Source organism: Nyctereutes procyonoides, unplaced genomic scaffold (genome assembly GCF_905146905.1).
Source record: "Nyctereutes procyonoides isolate TBG_1078 unplaced genomic scaffold, NYPRO_anot_genome, whole genome shotgun sequence".
Lineage (NCBI taxonomy): Eukaryota > Metazoa > Chordata > Mammalia > Carnivora > Canidae > Nyctereutes > Nyctereutes procyonoides.
This window is the reverse complement of record NW_026575082.1, coordinates 28816616-28839677: the sequence shown is the minus strand read 5'-3', so window position 1 is coordinate 28839677 and position 23062 is coordinate 28816616. Positions and strand designations below refer to the sequence as shown.

Below are 23062 nucleotides of genomic sequence, written 5' to 3'. Positions count from 1 at the left end.
ACTGCTGACATAGTCTTAATTTGAGATGTGGATTAAGTCCTCTGAATCCTGTATTATAGACTGAATCCTCTCTGTGTGGTTGGTACACTTTAGAGCAGAGAATGGGTAATGTTGTATGTTACTGAAAGATCTTATCAATTTATATAAAAGTCATTAAAAATCTTAATGCTTAAGAGCCATTTTATTTTTTACCTGGTTATTTTGCCTCTTCAGCTTTCAGCTTTTATCTGCATACTTTAGTTTTTGGTAACCTTGCTTTGAAAGCTTGACGTTTATGACTTCGTTCTAAAGAAGGGGGGAATCCTTGATTTTTAACTTCGTAGTTTTTCAAATATTTCAGATTGAACTTCTCCTGTCAGCATAGTTATTTTATGCAGTTATCTAATAATTCTTGGACTTTGCGCATGACTTCCTTTGCCTCCACAAGGCTGGTTTTCCACCTTTCTCCCTCCCATTTCCACATCCCCAGCAGCAGCATACTCCTGTCACTAGCGTCTCTTACCAGTCATAAGTGACCAGTCAAGCAATGAGGTAGGGTGGGTTTAATTGTGATAAAACCTCTCCAGAATTCTTGTGTCCCTTCCCACTGAGGATCATAACTTTAGGGGCCACACTTCTGTCAGATTTGTATCTGATTTTCTGGACTCATCACTCTTTTAAATGAAAACACTCTTTAGCTCCACTATGACCTTTCATCTTTTGAATGTGTGAAGGAAAAGCAACTTTTGTAGATACTTTAAAAATAAATATCTGAGGTTGAAATGAGTCACAAGAAGTTTTCTAGTTTTAAAATATTTTATTTTAAAATAGGAATTCTCCAGCCATTTTGTAAAGATTGCCTGCAAAAAAATTGCACCTTTGTCCTCTTTAATATTGTGCAGTGTTTCTGTTTTTGAGGGTCTTTCTAAAGCAGACGTCAACTTTTTCAAATCTTGAATGACACCAGTGGGCTGAATAATGTGTGAACAGAGCACCAACAGTTTTGGGGCAGTAGGAGAAGGGATTTTTTTTTGTAAGAGGGGATACAAGGGAGAGAGATGCGTTGATGCAGGGATGACATACCATTTCCAAGCGACTTAGATGCCACCCAGCGTCGCAGTCTCTATTACTGTTGCCACAGAATTTTGGTTCTTCGTTATACTCATTATGTAGCCCTTCAAACACTTTCTCTGGAAGCTTTTCAAAAGACTTCTTGCATCTTGTTTTAGTTGCAGATATTGAACTCTGATACAATGCTTCCAATGAGGGGTTGCCATTCTGCTCTGTAGAGGAAGGATGCCCTTGTGTTTTATAAATGTTGTACGCCTATTTATATACTATATTTGCTCCATTTTCAAGATTAACTATAGCAGTACACTTCTTTTTCATTTATCTTATCTACTACGATGACCACTCATTTTCTGGATTACAATTTGTACTTTCTTTGCCAATCAGACTAATAATTTTTATCTCAGGTCAGTTATGGGATGTAATTATAAGCAAAGTGATTGTTAATAGGTAGAAAAATGAGAATGAAAAGAACAGTTTGACCGTTAACTTATTTCTTTCATGTGCTTTGTATTTGATAGACTTCTTATCTGCAGTGTGTTTGAGAATGACTGTGCATTTCTGAGATTACTGAAGAAAAAGATTTAAAGATAAATAGTCATTGTTTCAGAAAGTAGTGGATTTTGAGGAGTGTTTTCCTTTGAGACATACCCATAATTTGCTGTTGCCGACACTTTAAAGTCCTCATCTTCTAATGAAGTACCAACTGGATGAAACCATTGAAATACTGTTAGTAATATCCTAAAGGTCACAGAAAATTTTAGTTCAGACAATTAGTGAGACTGACTCAAAATGATTTGAGGTCATTTCTCCTGCTGTACTACAAAAACTCCCAATTCAAGTGACTCGCCTTAGGATCACTCTAAATGATTAGTAATGCTCGAGAACTCAATTTTGGCAAGATTGAAGTTAGTGTCATTTGTATGTGTTTCCTGTTTCTGTCAGTTGATTCCTTAGTATACTTACAATTTCTTCTCATATTTAGCATTGATCTGTATCATGTTCCGCTAACTACTGTTACTGTTTATCTATAGGACCCAGGACCACCCCCACCTTCTCCATTACTAGGTTTGAAGCCACTGCAGTTATTAGAAGTGAAAGCAAGGGGAAGATTTGGTTGTGTATGGAAAGCGCAACTGCTCAATGAGTACGTGGCTGTGAAAATATTTCCAATACAGGTATGGTATTGCATTCTTCTCATCTGATTTTGTAAAAGATGCAACTGGCTCGATTATCATAATGCAGCAACAGTCTGAAAACACAAACTGTTTCAGGGTGGTTCTGTGATACTGAGGAAAGAGCCCTTTTGTCTGCCTTCTCATTTGAGGAATGGAACTCATGGTAAAGCAGTCATTATGTCTGTTTGGAGCAGTGGAATTACGAACATACAGGAGATCTTTTGTCAATAAAAATACTATGGAAATGCAAGTGAAGATGAGGATTCCAGTTACAGACTTTCATAGGTTAACTTTGTCCCATTGACATTAACAGAAAACAAAGAGAAGAATGAAAGAACAGCATGCTAGTTTTAGAATTGTTTAGCATATATTACCAGACTGATTCATTTTTTTGTCTTACTTTGAGGGGTCATGTAATCATTTCAGGTTTTGTTAGTGAATTTTCAGAGGCAATGAATCAGGATTCTAAATAATTGGTTCACTGCTGACTTGTTTTTCTTTTAAAGGGGGCTCACCTCATAAAACCCTGGTCTAATGCATCTCTGAGCTGCTCTAATGTTTTGTGCGAGTCCATCAGTTGTACAGATCTGTGATGATGTCTTCGTCTCTGTCCCTTGCTTTATGCCCCCCTCTAGCTAATGCCTTGTGTGGTGTTGCAGTCCCAGTTGGCTTTGGTGATGCGGGGTCCACCACTGTATCTGCACAGTGGATCTTCCTTATTCCAAAGTTATAGAATCAGTTTTTGTTGTCTTAATATACCTAGGTTTTATCTTTCTTGCCTCTTCTAAAGCCTCTTATAGTCTGTGAAGAAGGGTACTACCTTTTTTTTTTTTTTGGTAGTGATGCAGATTCTTTAAAACTATAGTTCTCAAAGGAAGAAACTAGTCTGTTCTGCTAAGATTGGCGAATTCAGGGCTCTTTTTCAATTGTGGGAAGAAGCTTAAAAATTAGGTAAAGACCTTTGGATATTAACATAAGGGTAACAACAGCAAGAATAGCAGTAGCTAATATTTTATTGAGTGCTTCTTATTGTCAGGTAGAGGTGCTTTACATAGGAGTACTCAGTAACATGTGCCCATATATTACCCATAGATACAAAACAACACTCAGTGTACATATCATACAACAACCCTGTGGGACAGACTGTAGTCTCCATTTTGCTAGTGAGGAAACGGAATGATGTCACTTGGCAAAAGTTCTTAAGATAGTTTGGATCCAGAAGGTTCCTAACCATTATTATTATGGTGCTTCCTGCTTTCAGTATTTTTCCATTGTGGAGAGAAACTAATTGTTTCTAAGTAGACATGTAGTAGGTGTGGGTCACTTGCAGGCACAAATGAGTATATAGTGTTTTAAATTATTGTATTGCCTATTTATACTCTGTTTGCTCTTATGGACTCTGTAGGGTAGTCTCAACATTTTGTTAAGACTGTTTGCTGTAATGTTAGTCTTTGAACAAAAAAATTTTTTTTCTGTCAAGATGAAGTCCTACCTGAAATCCTTATCTCAGGGAAACTGTCAGCAGAGTGTGTTGCTATTGTTAGATACGGAGGTGCAGCATTTCTGATGATAACTCCTGTATTTACAAATGAGAAACACAGAAAAGTATGTTTGAGGGAACAGGGCAGGGCAGGCATTTGTCATGGATTTGTTACCTTATTGTCAGATTTCTTTTATGAAAAAATAAGCCAAAACCAAACCAAATAACTTTTTCATTTTTATTTTAAATTTTATTTATTTTAAATTTAGCCTTAGAATCTACTTGAGTAGATTTTTTTTTAATTTTTAATTTTTGAATCTACTTGAGTAATCTTAGATATGGTTTATTTGCCTGTGTTCTTTGCATTACTATTCTTTCTTTTTAACTCTAGGACAAACAATCATGGCAAAATGAATATGAAGTTTATAGTTTACCTGGAATGAAGCATGAGAACATACTACAGTTCATTGGTGCAGAAAAACGAGGCACCAGTGTTGATGTGGATCTTTGGCTAATTACAGCATTTCATGAAAAGGTAAAACTACTTTCCATTTTAACTCAGGAAAGTCAGGGCTGGCTTACCTACTTAATGTTGGCTACAGATCCCTCAAGACTGATTTTTTTCTGGGAATAGTACGTCATTGTAGCTAGTTAATACATATAAATAAAAAATCCTTTAAAGATAATTTAATACAAGAGCAAAGATGGCACCTTTTTCACCCAACCTTCTACTCTTATAAAACCAGTCTTTTGTTCCAGTCTTTTGTTCCTTATTTCTGGTGCTGCAGTTTTCCTCTTACAAATAGCCCTTTCAGTGTAGCTGGTGCTTTGTGATTTTCATCCACCATTCATGATCCATCTTGATTATGTGGTTCATTCTTTAGCTTGAATTGTGTTTCTTCAACTCTTTCATCAGTGTAGTCTTGTGACAAAACTAGAGTCCGGAGATTTATCTAATCATTTTTTAAAATGATTTTATTTATTCATTTATAAGAGACACACAGAGAGGGGCGGAGACATAAGCAAAGGGAGAAGCAGGCTCCTTGCTGGGAGCCTGATGTGGGACTTGATCCCGGGACCCCGGGATCACGCCGTGAGCCGAGGCAGAGGCTCAACCGCTGAGCCACCCCAGTGTTCCGCTTTATCTGTCACTAATTTGTAGAGTAATTATCACCAAAACACAGTTGCTATTTTTCTACTTTTAGAGATAGTATGGAATAACATGTTAATGAAATAGGAAATTGTGTTCTTCTTGGCAATCCGTGTCATTATCGTTAGATACAAGTGGCTCTTGGACTTCTCTAAATTCTTGATTAGAAGGATGGCAGATTCTGATGTAGTTGTTTATATATCTTAATTTTGTGTTTTCCTAGTCCTGTGATATAACTAACATCTTAAGATTAGACGTATTCCATTCTAGTCAGATATTTACTATTGTGAAACTTGAACCATTCCAGAAAGATTGCTTTTTTGGATATCATTATTCACTAAAAGTAAAGATATGCTGCCTCCCATCTCTTGAAAGTAAAGAGGAGAGTCTCCATGTCATACAGCTTTTATCCAGAGCATAAGTTGTTTTTTTCCTCTCCTTTTCTTTAGGGTTCACTGTCAGACTTTCTTAAGGCTAATGTGGTCTCTTGGAATGAACTGTGTCATATTGCAGAAACCATGGCCAGAGGATTGGCTTATTTGCACGAGGATATACCTGGCCTAAAAGATGGCCATAAACCTGCCATATCTCACAGGTAGAGCTCAATTTATATTATTTTCCCAAATAATTCAGTATTTGTTATTTAAACTTTTAATTAATTTACTGTGCAAAATTTATTTTCCCCCTAATTACCTAATCATGCTAGCGGAGGCAGTTGGTTTTCATTTGTTTTTCAAATTAGCTTTGAGATTGGCCAAGAAGTATTTTGTATAATGTATGGATTAGTATCATTAGCAAAGTTTAATTCTTGACCTGTGTCTTAGTTTGTTTCATTTCTGAAAGCATGGTTAAGAATGAGAGTGTATTTTGTCTATCTCAAAGGAAAAAGAAATTTGTTTTGCTTCAAAACATGACTTACTTTGGTGATAATTATAAGATGAATTAAGGAGAGACTTTGGGTATTTGTTTTCTTGTGTTTGTAATGACCAGGTGACCATTACCTCAGTTAAGGTGGAGGGAGGCATCATTTGAATGACTCTTAACTGTCTTTATCAGTGAAGCAGTAGTACTTAAACCCAATAGTTGTCAGAACCAAAAAAGGGAAAAATGTTAGTTCTTTAAACATGGGATCAGTTTGCCATTGTGTATTCAATTTAAAGATAGTTGCTTTAGAAACAGACCCATAAATACAGAGAACAAACTGATGGTTGCCAGAGGAGAGGGTGGGGGTGGGGGTGGGCGTATAGACGAAATGGGTGAAGGGGAGTAGGCTATAAGCTTCTAGTTAGGGATTAAATAAGTCATGGGGTAAAAGGCACAACATTAGGGAGTGTAATCAGTGGTGTTGTATGGGAACAGTAGCTGCACTTGGGTGTGCACAGCATATAGACTTGTTGAAACACACTATGTTGTACACGTGCAACTAATGTAATGTGTGTCCGTTATCTACCTCAATTAAATAAAGAGATGGCTGCTGTACAGGTGGGTATAAGCAGCTTCATTAAGCAGATAATTGAGTGCTGCCAGGTGGTGTTCAGCATCCTGGGAGGCATTAGTTTAATCCAACTCTAATACAGATTCTGATTTGGCAAACCTTGAATGACTTCTCCTCAGAAATAGCCCCCCATTTTTCTCACCTTCCTGCATAGAGTCTGTTTCTTCTCAGATTTTTGCTCCTCTCACCTAGTCCTATAGGGCACTAATCCCTTTGGCAGCCGAAAAGGTTATTAGGAGTAGGGTTCCTAAAAATCTTCTGAGGCTAAAGTGGATTGGTGTTTGTAGCATCGCGTGTGTCTACGGTGCCGTCTCTGTTCCACGGTTGGTCTGTGTACGTACATCCAGCCACCGCTCAGGGCAGCGATGGAGTAGCTAGAGGATAGTAATCTCTAGGATGAACCAGTTGAAGCTAGGGTGTAGAAGAGAATATCTGATTGCTTTAAAACAGTTACTCTTTTCAGAACACTGCAATCCAGCTGGAGCAGTTTATATTTTTGGTGAAAATTTTCAGTTATACATTCCAGAGTTGCTTTTCTCCAATAAGGCTTTTGAATCGAAGAACCACTAAAATAAGGGACCGTTGTAATATGTAGGCCTGGACCCGTAGGCAGAAGGCCTCCATTCATCTTATTTGAATATTCTTTTAACTTAGTTTCTTAAATTTCACTTGCTGTGGGAGTTTCCAACTATAAACTCGGTAATATTTGTATTACCTCAGAACCCCAGCAGTTTTACGACTGGTAGGTAGGAATGACATAGATAACATCTAGACTAGACCGTGGTTTTGGAATAGCAGCTCTTTAGAAAACTGCTTTATGGAGAAAGTCCCTTCTTATTGTCCATGTTACGAGCAGGAGTGGTCACTGCCCTTGTGCTTCAGGCTGTATGGGGACCTTGCGTACTCGTTCTCCCTCCTTTTTCCTGTGTATCCTACTTCTGTAGTGTAGTCTCCTCCTTTCCTACTTTCAGTGAAATTTTTAAAAGATAACTTGTTTACGATTAATTTCAATACTTTATCTTTCTGTTTGCAAGGGACATCAAAAGTAAAAATGTGCTGTTGAAAAACAATCTGACAGCTTGCATTGCTGACTTTGGGTTGGCATTAAAATTCGAGGCTGGCAAGTCTGCAGGTGATACCCATGGACAGGTAAGGATTGTAACTGCATAAACTGTAAGAAAAAAATAATCTTACCCCATATTATCTGAGAATGGCATATCTGGATGGAGTTGATCTAAAATGACTGTGATGGTTATTAAATCAGCGACTAATATCAAATGGCACTCTTAAAAGTAGTATGTTAAATCTGCTGAGGAAGACATTTTCATCTGGTGATGAAGGATTGTTAGGAACACAAGTGGCTTAGACCAGTCCGTAAAACAACCTGGACACATGTCCATTCTATTTTTAAAACTAATCAAGTTAGACTCCAGCACGTTCACATAGACCCCATTCGTAGGGCGTTCTCAGTATTAGGGCAGTGGTTTTAATTCTTTCGTCCTCCTAAGAGGAATGGCAGGACAAGGAAAGACTATTCTTGCTACTGTGTGTTAATATCTATTGTCTGATTTTTCCACACAACAGTTATTAGTTTCTTGCTTCTTGGTCTTCAGTGCTTCATTAACTCTTTAACCAACTTTACCGCTTTTCTTTGAATTCTCTCCAGAGTTCAGAGCACTTGCAAAGCCCTGAGCAAAGAGTCTAATTAACTCTATCGAGCCAAAGTCTGCACAAAGAGCTCTGAACAATGGGAATCTTTAAGAAAGCCACCTAGGAGAATAACATTATCCCTACACTTTATTCTCAGAAACTGTGAGGCGAGGAAAGGTGCTTTCACTCCTACAAGATCACTTTATATTAAGAAAACCAATTGGACCTGAGAGGTGACGTTTCCTTACAAAATTGGCATGATTATTTCTTCATCTTTTGAATCATGGCAGTTATTTGGTTATCTAATTCTCAGCTTTCATTTTTCCCAGTATGGCCTATTGACCTCCAAGGATAGTTGCTAAGGAATCACAGCGTAACAGATTTGGCAATACTGATTGATGGTATAAGCATTTAGGTTTCTAGCAGTGGTCAGCAGTCATAGTTCTGGAAAAGTTGACACGGAATGTGTTTGGGAAGGAAGGCAGCCTTGTGGAGATAGGAGATTGTGCGGGAGGCCTTGGGACAAACAGCCGAGCTGGTTGTGTGATATGCAACTCAGTTTGGGCAAGAGTTAACCCTCCGGCACCTACCTCATAGCCCTCTTCTCCCATTTTTAAAGAAAAAATTGGACACTACTGCCCTCAGTTGGTTTACATGAGGAGGTAAAAATAACACATCACTGGCTCCTTGACTCTAGATTTCATGGACTAGAACATTTCTTTTATTTTTTTTTTTTAAAGATTTTATTTATTTGAGAGGGGGAGAGAGAGTGCATGAGCATGAGCAGTGTGGTGGGGTGGGGGGCAGAAGGAGAAGCAGACTCCTGCTGAGCAGGGAGCCAGACATGGGACTGGATCCCAGGACCCTGGGATCGTGACCTGAGCTGAAGGCAGAGGCTTAACCACCTGAGCCACTCAGTGCCCCAGATCAGAATATTTCAAAATGCATAGGACTCTACATTTTATATGTTGCAAAGAAAGAGCACTGGAGAAAAAGATTTTTATCTTATCATTAATTTATAAAAGAAGGGACATTTTACACTAAGAAGGTAGTTGAGTAGTCACTTCATAAGAAGAGTACTTTGGGTGACATACATTTATCTTTAGGAGAAAAGTCAACTTTTGAGACCTGCTGCTTGCTTTCACTACAATTAGTTAAAGGAGCAAAAAAATAAATAAAACAAAAAAAAAACCCTATTTTTTTCTTTCTTTAAAGCGTTCTTATTAAATCTTATTAAATGAATTTAAAACTTGAACTTTAGAGTCTTAGTGATCTGTTCCTTTTTTAAGACATTTCCATTTTATGTGTGTTTTCAGATAATTGTCTAACTTCTAGTCTAGAGATCAGTCATCTGAGGATAGAGCTTTTTGGAAATACCATTATCTGGGCTGCTCCCTAGATCTCCAAAAGCTCAATTAGATTGGGATCCACCCAGCTTCTTACAAAAAAATCTTAAGCATTCATATATGAATATTGTCAAGCACCAACCAAAGCTAGCTATAGTAGCTTAGTAACCATAGTTACAATACTAAGAAATACCAAATTGTTAGGGACAGATATAAATAAAGAATGCCAGGACAGAATTCATGAATAAATAAATATGTAGACTTTGTAGAAATAGAACTTTAAAAAGTTTATCCATCCTTTACTTGGCTAATTCTTTTTAAGTTTTATGTAATTTTTTGTTAATACAGAGAATGAGAAACCCTCAAAAAGGGGTGTTTTTTTTTTTTTTAAAGACACATTTCAAACAGGATCCAAAGGTACAATTGAGAACTATAGGGTTGTTTATTTTTGTTTTTTGCCTTTGTCTCCCACAAAACCGTTGTTTTTTGTGATTACTTCCAGAAAGGGAAGAAAATTCTAAGCCAACCAAGCATATCTGTTGGTGTATTTATTAAGTGTATCCAGAAAGGCTCTCAGTATATACACTGCTTTGTTCCTTGCTGTACACGGTTTTTGGAAATCTTTCGATTTCAGCCCAGATTTACCTCCTGTTTTTTAAGAGCCGCGTAGAACTCTCTGTAAGAAGTCCCTACCTCCCTACCGATGGAAACTTCCCGTTCCCAGTGTGTTGGCTGTTGTTACTTGAAATGAAATACAGTGCTCCTGGACTCTCTAGTCTGGTGGTCACAGCTTGGTGACCTGGCCTGATGGGATCGCAGACCACACTTGGTTTTGATTCTTTTTACAAAATCATAAAATGTTAGTTCATAAAGTTAATGAATGAGTACTGTTTGCTTTCAACATCTTTTTCAGGTTGGTACCCGGAGATATATGGCTCCAGAGGTATTAGAGGGTGCTATAAACTTCCAAAGGGATGCATTTTTGAGGATAGATATGTACGCCATGGGATTAGTCCTGTGGGAACTGGCTTCTCGCTGTACTGCCGCAGATGGTAAGGGAAAATACATTTTTTAAAAAAAGATATGCCAATGTATTGCCTACTGCACATATATGAAAAGGGATAATTACACTCAAAGGTAATATTTTAAAGTACAAAACCTTTTTCTGAAGTAGACTTGAAGAGGTAGTAGCTTAAAGAGAATTCAGGAGGCGGAGAAGGGCAGGCTGGAGAGGGAAGGCATGGGCCGTGCCAGCCCTTTACCACTGCCGGGCGTTTTGCACTGGGCACATGCCTTCAGTTTATTTCCTAAAACCCTTCTGGAGGTAGTTATTATGTTAGTTTTACACATGAGCAGTTTGAGGCTCAAATTTTAAGTAGAAATTAAGCTGCCAGTTTCAAGGTGGTAAATGGTGAAACCTCGATTTGAAACTCGGATCCAGATGTAGGGATAGGACGGCTTCCTTGGTGGGTCCTGCAGCTCCTGCCTGACCCCAGTCAGTTCCCAAGGCCACTTTTACGGCAAGAAGAGATAAATGAAGAGCTGGGGGGGTTTTCCCTCCCAGGACACTCTGGGCATCACTCCCATGATGCCAGCCACATACCCGACCCATTGACCTTAGTCCGTCCTCCGTGATTAAGCAGGTCCGTGGATATACCACAGCTTAAGTCCTGCCTCCCTACAGCCTTGGGGGTCCGAGCTGATGCAGACGTCATGATGAACACGAGTTACACTAGTTACATTCTGTAGCACACCTTGGCTCTAAAGGATTCTTTGTTATGTAAGTCCTTGTTCAAGTCAATAAATATTTGCACTGATTGATTATAAACTTATAGATTGTGTTCTGGGTGTGACACAATTACAGTGTGCCAGGTTCTGTCTTTAGTGCTTCTCAGAAGGTCTCCATTCCCTTCACTTGTGTTACGGCACCTTTTTTTGGTATGAAAATAGGCAAACATCTTGACAAATGTAAATTAGCTTGACCCCTTTCTTGTAAGTTTATAATTACCTAAAAACTCCCTGCAGATGGTGAAGAGACCATAAGGACCATAGAAGAAATTGTGTAGAATTTTTTTTTTTTTTTTAAGATTTTATTTATTCATGAGAGGCAGAGACCCAGGCAGAGGGAGCAGCAGGCTCCTTGCAGGGAGCCCGGGACCACACGACCACACCCTCTGGGCCGAAGGAGGCAGACGCTCAGCCCCTGAGCCCGGGAGAATATTTAAACCAACGTATCTCGTTTATAAGAACACTTTGTTTTCTGCACCCTGTCATGGGCTCAGTGTAGGACAGAACACCTCTGGTGCATGAAATTTGGGGCTACTGTGCTCTTAAAGGGACCTTAGTAGAGGGAGAGGTGCTCAGGAATGGACAGCCATTCATTCTCCTAAGATTAGAGGTTTGGCACAGTGTGTACGTAGACCTAGGAGAGAGTGATGCAGTTTGGAAATAATCCTAGCTTGGAAGTCTACAGGAAGAAGAGTAACTGTTCACGTAGTTCGGCTTAAAGTGGAAGAGGAAGTACATTTATTACGTGCATTTATGGAAGCAGCAATAAGTCAGATGGCAGGAATTACGGGAGAATATGCTTCCTAAGAACTTGGGCTGGTGGTGTGGGGGATATGCCAGGCCCTGCCTGGATGTAATGTCTAGTTCAGCTGAGGGCAGGACCTAGATCCTGGTCTAGCTCTGCGCTCGGTACGCAGATCTTCAGGAAGTGACTCTGGACGGGCGTCATGCCTGAGGAATGCAGGGTTGTCACTGGGGTTTAGTGCAATGAACGTGCTTTGTTGTGTGGTGGAGGGGTTAGCCGGGAAGTTTTCATGACAAATGAAAAGGACATCTGCTGCTATTTCTAAAATGCTTGGCACATGCTGTAAATACTTGATTGCAGAGTCGGGGATTCCTGACTCTTAGGTCAGAGGTTAGGGCAGGAGGGGACAGTGAACGTTGAGAAGTGAGGGCTTCGATGGCTAATCGTGGATGGGTAAATTCAGTGCCTCTCAGACTTTCATGTGAACCAAACTCCTGACAAAGTTCACGTTTGGACCCAGCAGGTCTAGGTTGGGTCCGGGGCCTGCTGTTGACGTGGCGGGCAGGCTGCCAGTCCGTGCCGTTGCTGCCGAGCCGTGGGCTCGTCAGACCCTGGAGTTGCTGGCAGTGCAAGAGCAGAAGTGGAGTCTCCAGGCATCAAAGGTTCTTCCGCTTGCAGAGGGTGGAGCTAGAGGTTCTCCTTCAGGACTCATGGTTTCCAGCTTCTGTTCTGTCCAGGACTAGGAGCGTCTGTACACGGTTTAGGCCTTTATAGGATACAGGTCCTTTATAGGAAACGGCTCTTTAGTGATGCGTTTCCGTCAAGGGGAGACCGCAGTGATGGAAAGCACAGACTTCAGCGTCCTTCAAAGATGGAGCCCAACTCTGCACGGAGCAGCTGCTGCCCTCGTGCACATTACGGAACCTTCCTGGGCTGCTTTCCTACCTGTAGAATAGAGGTAATGTCACCGTCACTTTGCAGGCAGGTGGAAAACGGAAGCAAATAACATGGAAGGTTCCTAGTCAGGAGAAGCGCTCGTTACGTACGCGTGCGGACGCGGAACTGCATGTTCCTATTGGAGTATGCCTGAGAAAATAGAAGCCACTTATTTTGTTGAATAAATTTTGTTTGTTGAAGGCACATTCTGAAGACTTGTTGGGAACCGAGAGTAGAATTGTGATTTTTAAAAAACTAAATATTTTTGGCAGGTTTTGTGAGGGCAGAGGTGGGACTCTAAGGCACGGAATTCCTTCTGCAGAACATGCAGGGGGCTAGGGTGTGTCCCAGCGAAGATGGGGAGGAGGCGGCCCCAGACGGGCAGACGGAGGCACCGCTGTGGACAGTCTGGTTCAAATTGTGGGAAGTACTGTAAGGGGTATCACGGCGTGGACTCGCCAACCTTGATGGCGCCCGTGGCCCTGTCCCGAGCAGAGGTAGGCATGCCTCCCAGACCGGAGGGGCAGGGTCCTCGGCCCTTAGCAGGCTGATAGGCCGAATCGTGGAGTTTTTGGTCTCCCCCGTCCTTACCACCTGCAGCAGTTGAGAAAAGGTGATACGGAGTGTTTCAGGACGTCAGGAAGATTTGAATTAAAATGATTTCCCCCCTCCATTTCAGGACCTGTAGATGAATACATGTTGCCATTTGAGGAGGAAATTGGCCAGCATCCATCTCTTGAAGACATGCAGGAAGTTGTTGTGCATAAAAAAAAGCGGCCTGTTTTAAGAGATTATTGGCAGAAACATGCTGTAAGTTACAGTTAGCTTTTCATTTGAAATTCCAATCAAATGCTTTTTGGAGGAAAGATTTGCACACTTCTCTTCTGGGAGGATTTTCTGGGGAGGTTATCTTCCTAGAGGGTATTTGGTCTAGAGTTCTGTAAGCAATAGAGTTTTAGGGCCGTGAGGGAGATGGTGAAGTCCTAGAACCCAAGGGGCTCGCACTGCTGTGGTCTTGTCTGTCTGCAAAGCTCCTAGGGAGGCAAGTGCTTGACCCTGAGCTTGCGGGTAGGTGGGGGACCTCGAAGATCCGCAACTTCCCAAGCTAAAAAGTGAAGTTTTCCGCTCTCCGTGTTTTGATTTGGGATTGGACTATGTTCGGGTTCTTCAGAATGCTCTAAAACTAGAGATTTAGGTAGGTGAATGGGACACAACTGCCCTCGGTATTTTGGTCCAAATATAACTGGAGATGGATACAAAGCAGACAGAGAATCTCCAGGATGCTTTTGCAACCTTTTTTTCTATTTAACTGCAAAACAGAAATGCTGGTATTAACTAAGAAAACAGTAAAAATTGGTTAAAAAAAAAATTTAGGCTTGGTTTTTGATTGAGCCCAGTTCACGGGTTAGCCTCTAACTGACCTGGTTTATAAGCAATGGGACAAGGGTTTTTGGAATTAAAAAACCCTAATAACCTCTTGGGACAGTCTCCAGTGCTGTAAGAAATTTTATTTTTTTCTTTCTTGGTGCTTTTCTTCCATTTCCCGCATACAGTAGAGACAAGTGAATGTTGACCTAGAACATCAAACTTGGCTAATCTTGCAATGGACAAAAATAGCCATTTCTTCATGTCTTCATGGACATTTTATTGTCTCCTAATAGAAACAGAATTTGCTACTGTGTTTGAATATGTTTTTCCTTTTTAGGGGATGGCAATGCTCTGTGAAACGATAGAAGAATGTTGGGATCACGATGCAGAAGCCAGGTTATCAGCTGGATGTGTAGGTGAAAGAATCACTCAGATGCAAAGACTAACAAATATCATTACCACAGAGGACATTGTAACAGTGGTCACGATGGTGACAAATGTTGACTTTCCTCCCAAAGAATCTAGTCTATGATGGTGGCACCATGTGTACACAGTGAGAAACGGGACTCTGAACTGGAGCTGCTAAGCTAACGGAACTGCTTACAGTTTATTTTCTGTGAGAAATGAACACGGTGTCTCCTGGACAGGTCAGAAAGAAGACCCTCGTTTCAAAATGTGGCTCTGGGAGACGTCCAGCATTGCCCGCAGCAGACGCCAAGGACACGAGACTAAGGAAAGCTGCAGACTCTATAAAGAAACTTTTGAAAACGTGTACATGAAGAACGTAGCCCTCTCCAAATCAAGGATCTTTTGGACCTGGCTAATCAAGTGTTTGAAAACTGACATCAGATTTCTAAATGTCTGTCGGAAGACACTAATTCCTTAAATGAACTACTGCTATTTTTTTTTTAAATCGAAAACTTTTCATTTCAGATTTTAAAAAGGGTAACTTGTTTTTATTGCATTTGCTGTTGTGTTTCTATAAATGACTATTGTAATGCCAATATGACACAGCTTGTGAATGTTTAGTGTGCTGCTGTTCTGTGTACATAAAGTCATCAAAGTGGGGTACAGTAAAGAGGCTTCCAAGCATTACTTTAACCTCCCTCAACAAGGTATACCTCAGTTCCACGGTTGCTAAATTATAAAATTGAAAACACTAACAAAATTTGAATAATAAATTGATCCATGTTTTGTAACAAGGTATTACAAATTCACTGTGTTATTTAAGAAAAAAAGGTAAGCTATGCTTAGTGCCAACACTAAGTGGCCATTCATAAAGCAGTGTTTTAGCTTTTCTTGTGCTAGCTTTGTATTTAAGGAAAAAAAGTGTTTTTTGAAATGAAAAAATGTCATTTCCCCCTTTCCTCCCATGTTTTAAAGCTTCATCTTCTATCCAGTTCCCAAATTATTGCATACTTACCTAAGTACTTTTTTTTAGGTGTGCTGTGTTTGGGGAATATTTGAAAATTTAAGCATGATTTAAATTTTTTAAAGTGAGCTGTGACACTGGAAAGCTCTTCATTTTTATTCTTTTAAAATAGATTTTTTTTTCCTATTTATATGTGTAGAATTGTAGTGTATTTCTTTTCACCAAACAGTGTGTGGGACATTCTTGATCACTGTTTAAGGATCACCTCAGGAAGTGTCATTACCCAGAATTCCTCACTCTCTGCTTTGAGACGCGTACCTTTATCACTATATTTCTGCCTGGTGCCATCTTGTCAGAGTAATATTTGAGGTCTGTGATCTGTAGAGAATTATCCTAGGATAGAGGTTTTAAATTCTAAGCACAGATTTCAGATGTTACTGCTTTAAAACAAATCAGGGATAACAAGTTAAAATATGCAATGACATTTAGAGGTAACCGACATCGACAGAGGTAAGACCGCCTAGCCTCTTGCCTCTTCCCGCAAATTGCTTTGACAACCAGGATTCTTAGGATAGTTCATGCCTTATCCTTGATAAGAAAACGGAAGCGATGGTAGGTAGGTGCCAAAGTGCTTTTCAAAACAATACTGCGTTAGATAGAATATGATTGGATTGTTCCTCAAATTTATGTAGGCCAAAGTAAAACAGCAATTTCCTGAATTCCTAGATTACTGACCAACAAATAGCCAGTATTATGCTATGTACTTTCATCAGGTTATTTTAAAATCCATACATTAATTTTATAAAAGGATTTTTTACATGTCACTATCAGGAGCTCACTGTGAATGTATTATCTTCAAATGGCTATTTAACCACACAGTACACTACATTTTACATATAATGTGCACTTAATCTCTGGGAATAATAAATTATTTATAAATAATGCATAGGTCAACACACTCTAAAGCAGGGAGGGAAAGACGAGTAATAGCATTGTTGTCTGTGTGCCACACACCATCCAGGACGTTGTGCTCTTGGGTCGCACGTGTACCCAAGTTTTCAGTGTATTCCTAAAATTCCCTTTTCGATGTTGAGTTCACTCTATTTCAAAAAGTACTTGACACCTCAGTTTCTTGATTTGGCTTTACTTCCACTCTGAAACTAATCAAGATGGAAAAGTGACAATGTTTCACACATGGAAATCGCCAATCTCCTGTTCTAAACATTTTAACCCTATTTCTAAAAGTAAGGAAAAAATCAAATCAAATCAAAACAAGGAATATTAGGATGAATGGCTTACGTGAGCACTAGAGATAAATTTTATAAGATCAGTTATTCAAAAGATAGTTTTCATGTTAGAAAAAATTTTTAGAAATCCTGGGTATCGTACTTAACTCTAGCTAACCAACTTTAAGACGTGTATCCTTTTGAAAACTATATTAATAGGAAAATGCTTTTTATAAGCAGTAAAATAAGAATGTTCCAGTGACTACCTGTCCTGACACCTAGTCTTGTTAAAACTTTCATTTGCAGGGCATTTTCGTGTTTGGTTTACAGTCAGCGCAGAGTGGGCAAGCTCACAAAAAGTTTGAGCTATGGATACTAAAAAAAAAAAAAAAAAAAAAAAAAAAAAATCAAAGAATGAGAAAAACGATGACTTCTTTGTTTTGGGGTGCACTGAGACCCCAGTAATTTTTTCCTCATGTGTATGGTGCTCCTTATGATTCGTCTTGTATTTTGCCTTTCTGATACCCATCAGGACTGCTGCTCTAACTTCCACTCTTTACCTTGCCCAAATCTCTGTGTATGGAATGCTTTATGATCAACTGCCATAGGACTGATGGATTAACCAGTGTTCGGCTTTACTCGGAGTCTATGCCCTGCACAGCTCTTGTATGTATCTTAGATGCTAGGAAGTTTTTAGCATGTGAAGTGTGACTCTTGTTTGAATGTTTATTACAGGTACCTTGTGAATTCCAGAACAGAGACTGTGCCTCAAAATGGTTGGGCCCATGAACCTGCACTATCTTTCATGGTGATGTTTTGAAAAATACAATCAGGAAAAAAGCCCAACAAGTTTGGAATTTAAAATAGAATCCTCTATCATGAAATTTAAAAAGAACCTCTCTTCCTCCTTTCCTCAATCCTAAAGTAACAGCTACATTTACGTAACATGCAGGTGGGTAGGGAAAAAAACCCTGGCCGGGTGAGAAGTTCAAGTGGAATTAAAAGTGATTACTACTTAAAAAAAAAAAAAAAAAAAGCTTCTCCACAAGTATTTTCCAGTTTCTCTTTTTTACCTTTTTAAAACATTACTTTTTAGAAACATTTGGAATAATGTGCATAAAATTATTTACCAATTTATGGGCAAAATGATACAAGTAGCATCTTAATTGAACATCATTTACCTCAGATATTCAACCAGCAGTACATTTTTTATGCAGTCTCAATCCACATCCTATTTGTTACCTCTCAAAATATTGGTAAGCAATTATTTTAGCTTTACTCTGTATTTCTTGTCAGTGTTTTGGGCACAGGTTGTTGTACTACTGTCAAATTGTACTTGCTATTTTTTTCTGCAAGTATTTAACAAAAAGCTAAAAAAAAAAAAAGCCCCATAAAACCCCACCTTGAATAAGTGATTGTTAAATATTGTACAATAAAATGTATGCTATCCCCATTCCACCCCCGAGTTAAATAAAAAAATGAATATGGTATGATGTTTATGCAGTTTTTCTTTAGCTGTACATACATTTTTTTAATAATAAATTTATTTTTCTTAAAGAGGGAACAGCAGCTTTATCGTCCATGGCAAGGCTCATACCTTGACACCGGCAAGAATGGGGACAATGGTGAGAGAAGGCAAGCTGGTCAAGGCTGGGGTCCCCCCTTCTGCGTCTAAGCAGACGGCTCGCCCCACGAAGGCTATTAGTCCTGCCAGTTCCAGGAAACCAGAGGCTGGTGCGCGTTAGTTACCTCATGTTCCTACGGAAACTGAAAACCGTGGCTTAGGGAGTAGTCATCACAGACACAAATTCTATTTCCTAAGGATGGTAACTAATTTACTGACTCAATGGAAGAATTCTGGTATTCACACTTAGGGGAAGAGTAACTGTGAGGAAGCTGCCATCCATTTACATTTTTAATGTTGCTAAGGCTTTTGTTTATCTTGTGGCTTTTGTTTATCTTGTGTTTATCTCTCCTTTCAAAGGAGAGTCCCGGAAGTGCGGTGGGAGCAGTGTCACAATTCACACCAGGGCGATTCTCAGTATTTTTTTTAGGGTAAACGTGAAGGAAAGAACATTTAGGTAACGGTAGTTTGAAAGATCCGCACCGCCTTCTAAACCAAGTGAACACGCAAACTATGGTGGAGCGTGCGCTGAATCTCTGCCAAAGACTGAAATGGTCTCACGCAGCATGTCCTGCACAGCAGGTTCTCGGGGGAGTTAATACACAGCATATACTCAACACACGACATTAGGACCAGCCAGTTTTAATTCCCCAGAGCCATTCACATACGTGTACGCGTGAACCGGAGGTGTTCTGAGGAAGATCCTGCTTCAGCAAGGGTACTTGGAGGGGTCCCATCCGCCAGGCCTACTGAAGCCTCTAGCACTTCCTCACCTGTTTTTCAATCTGATGACTCATGGAGCTCCTGTGGGTTGTGTTATTTAAAAGGCCACACTCCTCCTCTAATACATGAAGAAAACATTCCCTAAGCCCTATTTGTTTATTCTTCAAAGCTTTTTACTAGGGCTTTTCAAGTTTATTTTTTTATTGATGGTTTAAAGCAATTTAAGAGATGGACCTTAAATTTTAAGTACATCTCAGCTTCTTTGTATTATGGAATATGTAAAGGGGAACATCAACATTGCTCCTCGCCTCAAAAAATGCCTTTGTAATATAGGCACATACTTTATTTATTTGTATGACCTTTGCTAACCACTTTTTTTTCTAATTTAAGAACTGTTTCACTGAAAATGAAAACCCACGCTGCTACTTAAAGTTTTACAATCTGTATACTGGCTGTTGACAGATCTTCTGTAGGTCTTCCATAACCAGGAAGGCAGATGAGAGCTTTCAGCCTTTTAGTGGCATCTTAAGCTAGTAATTTGCAATCTTAAAATCAAGTTCTTTAGATGCTTTCACAGTGAGTGCCTGCAGATAAGTACTTCCCTAAAATAGTTCAGGAAACTTTTTTTAAAAGGAAAACTTTAGCTCAAGAGTAAAATCCTTGCTTCTAGTTAAGAGTGATGCTACCATCAATCTTGGCAAAATACCCCCTAAAAATCTGTAGACTATTGCACAGAACCAGTATGCCAGCCTTACCTTTACTGAGACACTGCTGAAAAGTAAATGACAGTGATCTGAAGACTTAGAGGCAGGGAATGAACAGCTATGTCTGCAAAAAAAAAGGTTGAACTGAAGAGCTACATTTACACACAGAAATATTACAGTCCATTCTACACCTGATACTTCTTGAAAAGCAGATAAATCATTTCTTAGAGCGTACTTTAAAAAATACATGGCAAGAACCCATTAATGAATTTTAGCTCTTGATAGTAGGGCTTTGGTGTCAGTCAAATCTGAGTTGAATTTCAGGGTCTGTCAATCATTCCCTACCTGTGTGATTCCGAACACTTGCCACTACTATGTTAGTTTTCTCAACTGTAAAATAATAGTCCCTGAATATCACAGCGTGTTTGACAGTTAAAAGGATTATGAACTACACAAGGATACGGATTGTCTTTGATAAACCTTCCATGAAAATAGGCAATAAAATATTCTTGAACAAATGAAGTCACTACCACTTAGCAAATGTTTATTAAATTGCACTTTAAACAGATACCTGAATGAGTTCCTGCCTTAACTCCTGAATCTGTAAGGTGAGCACTTCCACATTCCCTTGAGGGATTTAATTTTTGATACAAATGAATTTAGTTAATAGTGCCAAACACTTCACATTAATTGCAGGAATATTTTTCCAGGAATTTCCTAAAGTCCCTGTTAAAAAGACAAATTTTGTTCTTTTGGGACTGTGACAGGCCCAAGAATTTGCCTTTTAAAAAATTCTACAAGGCATTCTTCTATAGACAATATGAGTAAGTACCACCTTCTGAAAAGAAGCCTGGAAGAAATTCATATTCGAACTTTTCACCTTTTTCTTCCATGTGAACTACCTTCGGGCCAAACTGTTCAGTCTTCTGAACTAGAAGACCTGGGTCTGGGATAGAATCCAAATTTTCCATGGATAGAGAAAAAAAAAAAAATGCAGCACCTCCCAATGGACCAAAAGATTACTCAGTACACCTCAACTCTTCCCATTGTTTCTTTACTACTTTAGGATTTGTAAGAGCACTTGGCTGCTGGGTTGAAACGAACTCTTCAAATATACTACATAAATACTTGACAAGTATTAAATAAACATATGGTTCATTCCCTAAAACAGTCACATTTATTTCTTTGAACTGCTACTTACAAGATAATCTAACTCACTGGAATGGTAAGTAACTGTTCACGACTCAAAGGCAAGACAAAGCCCAGATACTACATGTGTAACAGTCCCCATAAATACAAAAATACAGGTTTATAAGAAAATGTAGTAACATATCTTGTTAAAGGACAATAGCTTTGAGTTCCTTAGAAAAGTAGGCCTGAAACTTCATAACTGAAGCCACTGGTTATATTCATAACCAGCTTAGTGAGGATGTTGCCCACTGCCTGACATCTGTAGGACAGTTGGGGTATTTCTGCAAAGCATTCATAATTTGAGTATTATCCAAAAGGAGTTTCATCAGCTGGTACTCTCTCTGTGTATTTACCGAAGTCCTTTCCATGGGCTTTATTAATTCTAATTGTTGTAAGTGTTCAAAAGCCTGAAAGATGAAAGAAATAGTTAAGGTTGAATAGAGGAAGTAAATAATGTTAATCTAGGGAACAATGAGGGTTGTGGTCAACTGTAGAACAGAGTGCCAGGAAACAAAACTTAATAGAAATTAGCAGGGCTCAAAAACAACTCTCATCAACCTCATAAAAACTTCATCTATCAGGTGAAGGAGTGTCAATATACAATTATCTGTCTTTGCACTGTTGAATGTGAACAGGGCAAACTCTAATTCAGTCTGCACAATATAGTTTTTCTTCCAAAGCTCATTCTGTATCTAACACCTGCTAGTTCTGAAGTTAAAGGAAGGGCTTCTAGCTCTCTCTATGAAAACCTAACATCTGGTAAGACTAGTCAATTTTTAACTAATTACTTAGGTCATTCAAATTTCCATTTACATTCACTTTTTAGTTCTGTAAGACATTGCTATGTAGAAGTTTAACATAGATGAAAAAAAAGCCAGAGGCAGGAATGATCCCTAGCAGTACACCATGCCTGTTCAGCTGATCCTATAAAATAAATGGTTCAGCAGAGTGGTATGGGCACAAAGGAAAGACAGGTTCCTTTTTCCCTAAGAAGTCTGAAGCACATGCCACAACCAGTCAAAACAGCCTTCTCTTCCATCTCCCTCCCCAAAAGAGCTGTTTACTGTTTCCTCTTACCTCTAATATTCATGTATTATGTCTTTTCCAACCCTGATTGTTGTTTTAGGTATTTTATTAGAGTATGAAAACAAACCATTAAGTCATGACATAATAACCATTAAATACTGACAAAATGGAATAGATTCTGGAGCTTTTAATCCTTACAACCACACTGTAAAAACAACAACAACAACAACAAAACAAAAAACAAACAAAAAACTTTGGAATTTATTCTTTATGTATCATAAAAAGTCTTCTGATGAAAAGAGAAATAACTCAGACACCACTTGTTTCTGAAAATGAGAAAACACTGGAAGCTGCAGGTATTATTGGAGCTGAATAAAACAGATTTAAAGTATTTCTAGGGAGGAAAATACTTTATTTAAAATTAAGATATGAGCAGGTACAAATCACAAGAATTTAAATGTTCATGTAACCCTTTGTACTAATACAACCTCCACAAACTATGACTATCAGATAGACATGGACATTAGGAAAGGGAAAAAAAAACAACCTGCAGTAGGCTAAATTCTTTCCCTGTTGTTCTGAAGAAATGGTAATTGCCTTGTACTCACATTTTTTAGTTGGTATAAAAAATACAAGTCTGATCACTAAGGCCTATAAAGAATGATAAAGGACTTATGGGGCCAGTTTAAAAGAAAAGAAAAGAAAAGAGAAGAGGGAGGGATGAAAGGAAAGAAGATGCTTTTCCCTATAAAGTCCTCTAGAACTGCGCTGTCCAGTAAGGGAACCACAGGTGGCTACTGTTTTTCGTAGAACTTGGTTTTTTATTTTATTTAAGTTTATTATTAATTTTAATTTAAAATCTGATACTCAAGTCAATTAGAAAATTTTAAGTTAGTTTGGAACAATTTCAGAATGTAAATCTTCTTCAGCTACAAATTTTATGAAATCTAAAGAGCAAGTATTTCCAATGAATATTTAGTAAATTAAGATGCGTGTTAAGTGTAAACACATGT

General features: G+C 38.9%; 2 protein-coding genes across 5 annotated transcripts in view; one reads left to right on the top strand and one right to left on the bottom strand.

Moving 5' to 3' along the window:
• Positions 1–15743, top strand: part of LOC129514449 (activin receptor type-2A) — an 82321-nt gene extending 66578 nt beyond the window's left edge. For both annotated transcript variants that reach the window (XM_055333029.1, XM_055333028.1), the window contains 7 exons: positions 2082–2225; positions 4097–4240; positions 5305–5450; positions 7385–7499; positions 10260–10398; positions 13495–13625; positions 14521–15743. In XM_055333029.1, the coding sequence (XP_055189004.1) occupies positions 2082–2225; positions 4097–4240; positions 5305–5450; positions 7385–7499; positions 10260–10398; positions 13495–13625; positions 14521–14715 (1014 nt within the window). In that variant the 3' untranslated portion in view covers positions 14716–15743. The remainder of the gene's footprint in view (positions 1–2081; positions 2226–4096; positions 4241–5304; positions 5451–7384; positions 7500–10259; positions 10399–13494; positions 13626–14520) is intronic.
• Positions 15744–20354: 4611 nt separating this feature from the next.
• The window catches only part of LOC129514450 (origin recognition complex subunit 4), an 85270-nt gene continuing 82562 nt past the window's right edge, over positions 20355–23062 (bottom strand). For all 3 annotated transcript variants that reach the window (XM_055333031.1, XM_055333033.1, XM_055333032.1), the window contains exon 14: positions 20355–21430. In XM_055333031.1, coding sequence (XP_055189006.1) covers positions 21242–21430 — 189 coding nt within the window. In that variant the 3' untranslated portion in view covers positions 20355–21241. The remainder of the gene's footprint in view (positions 21431–23062) is intronic.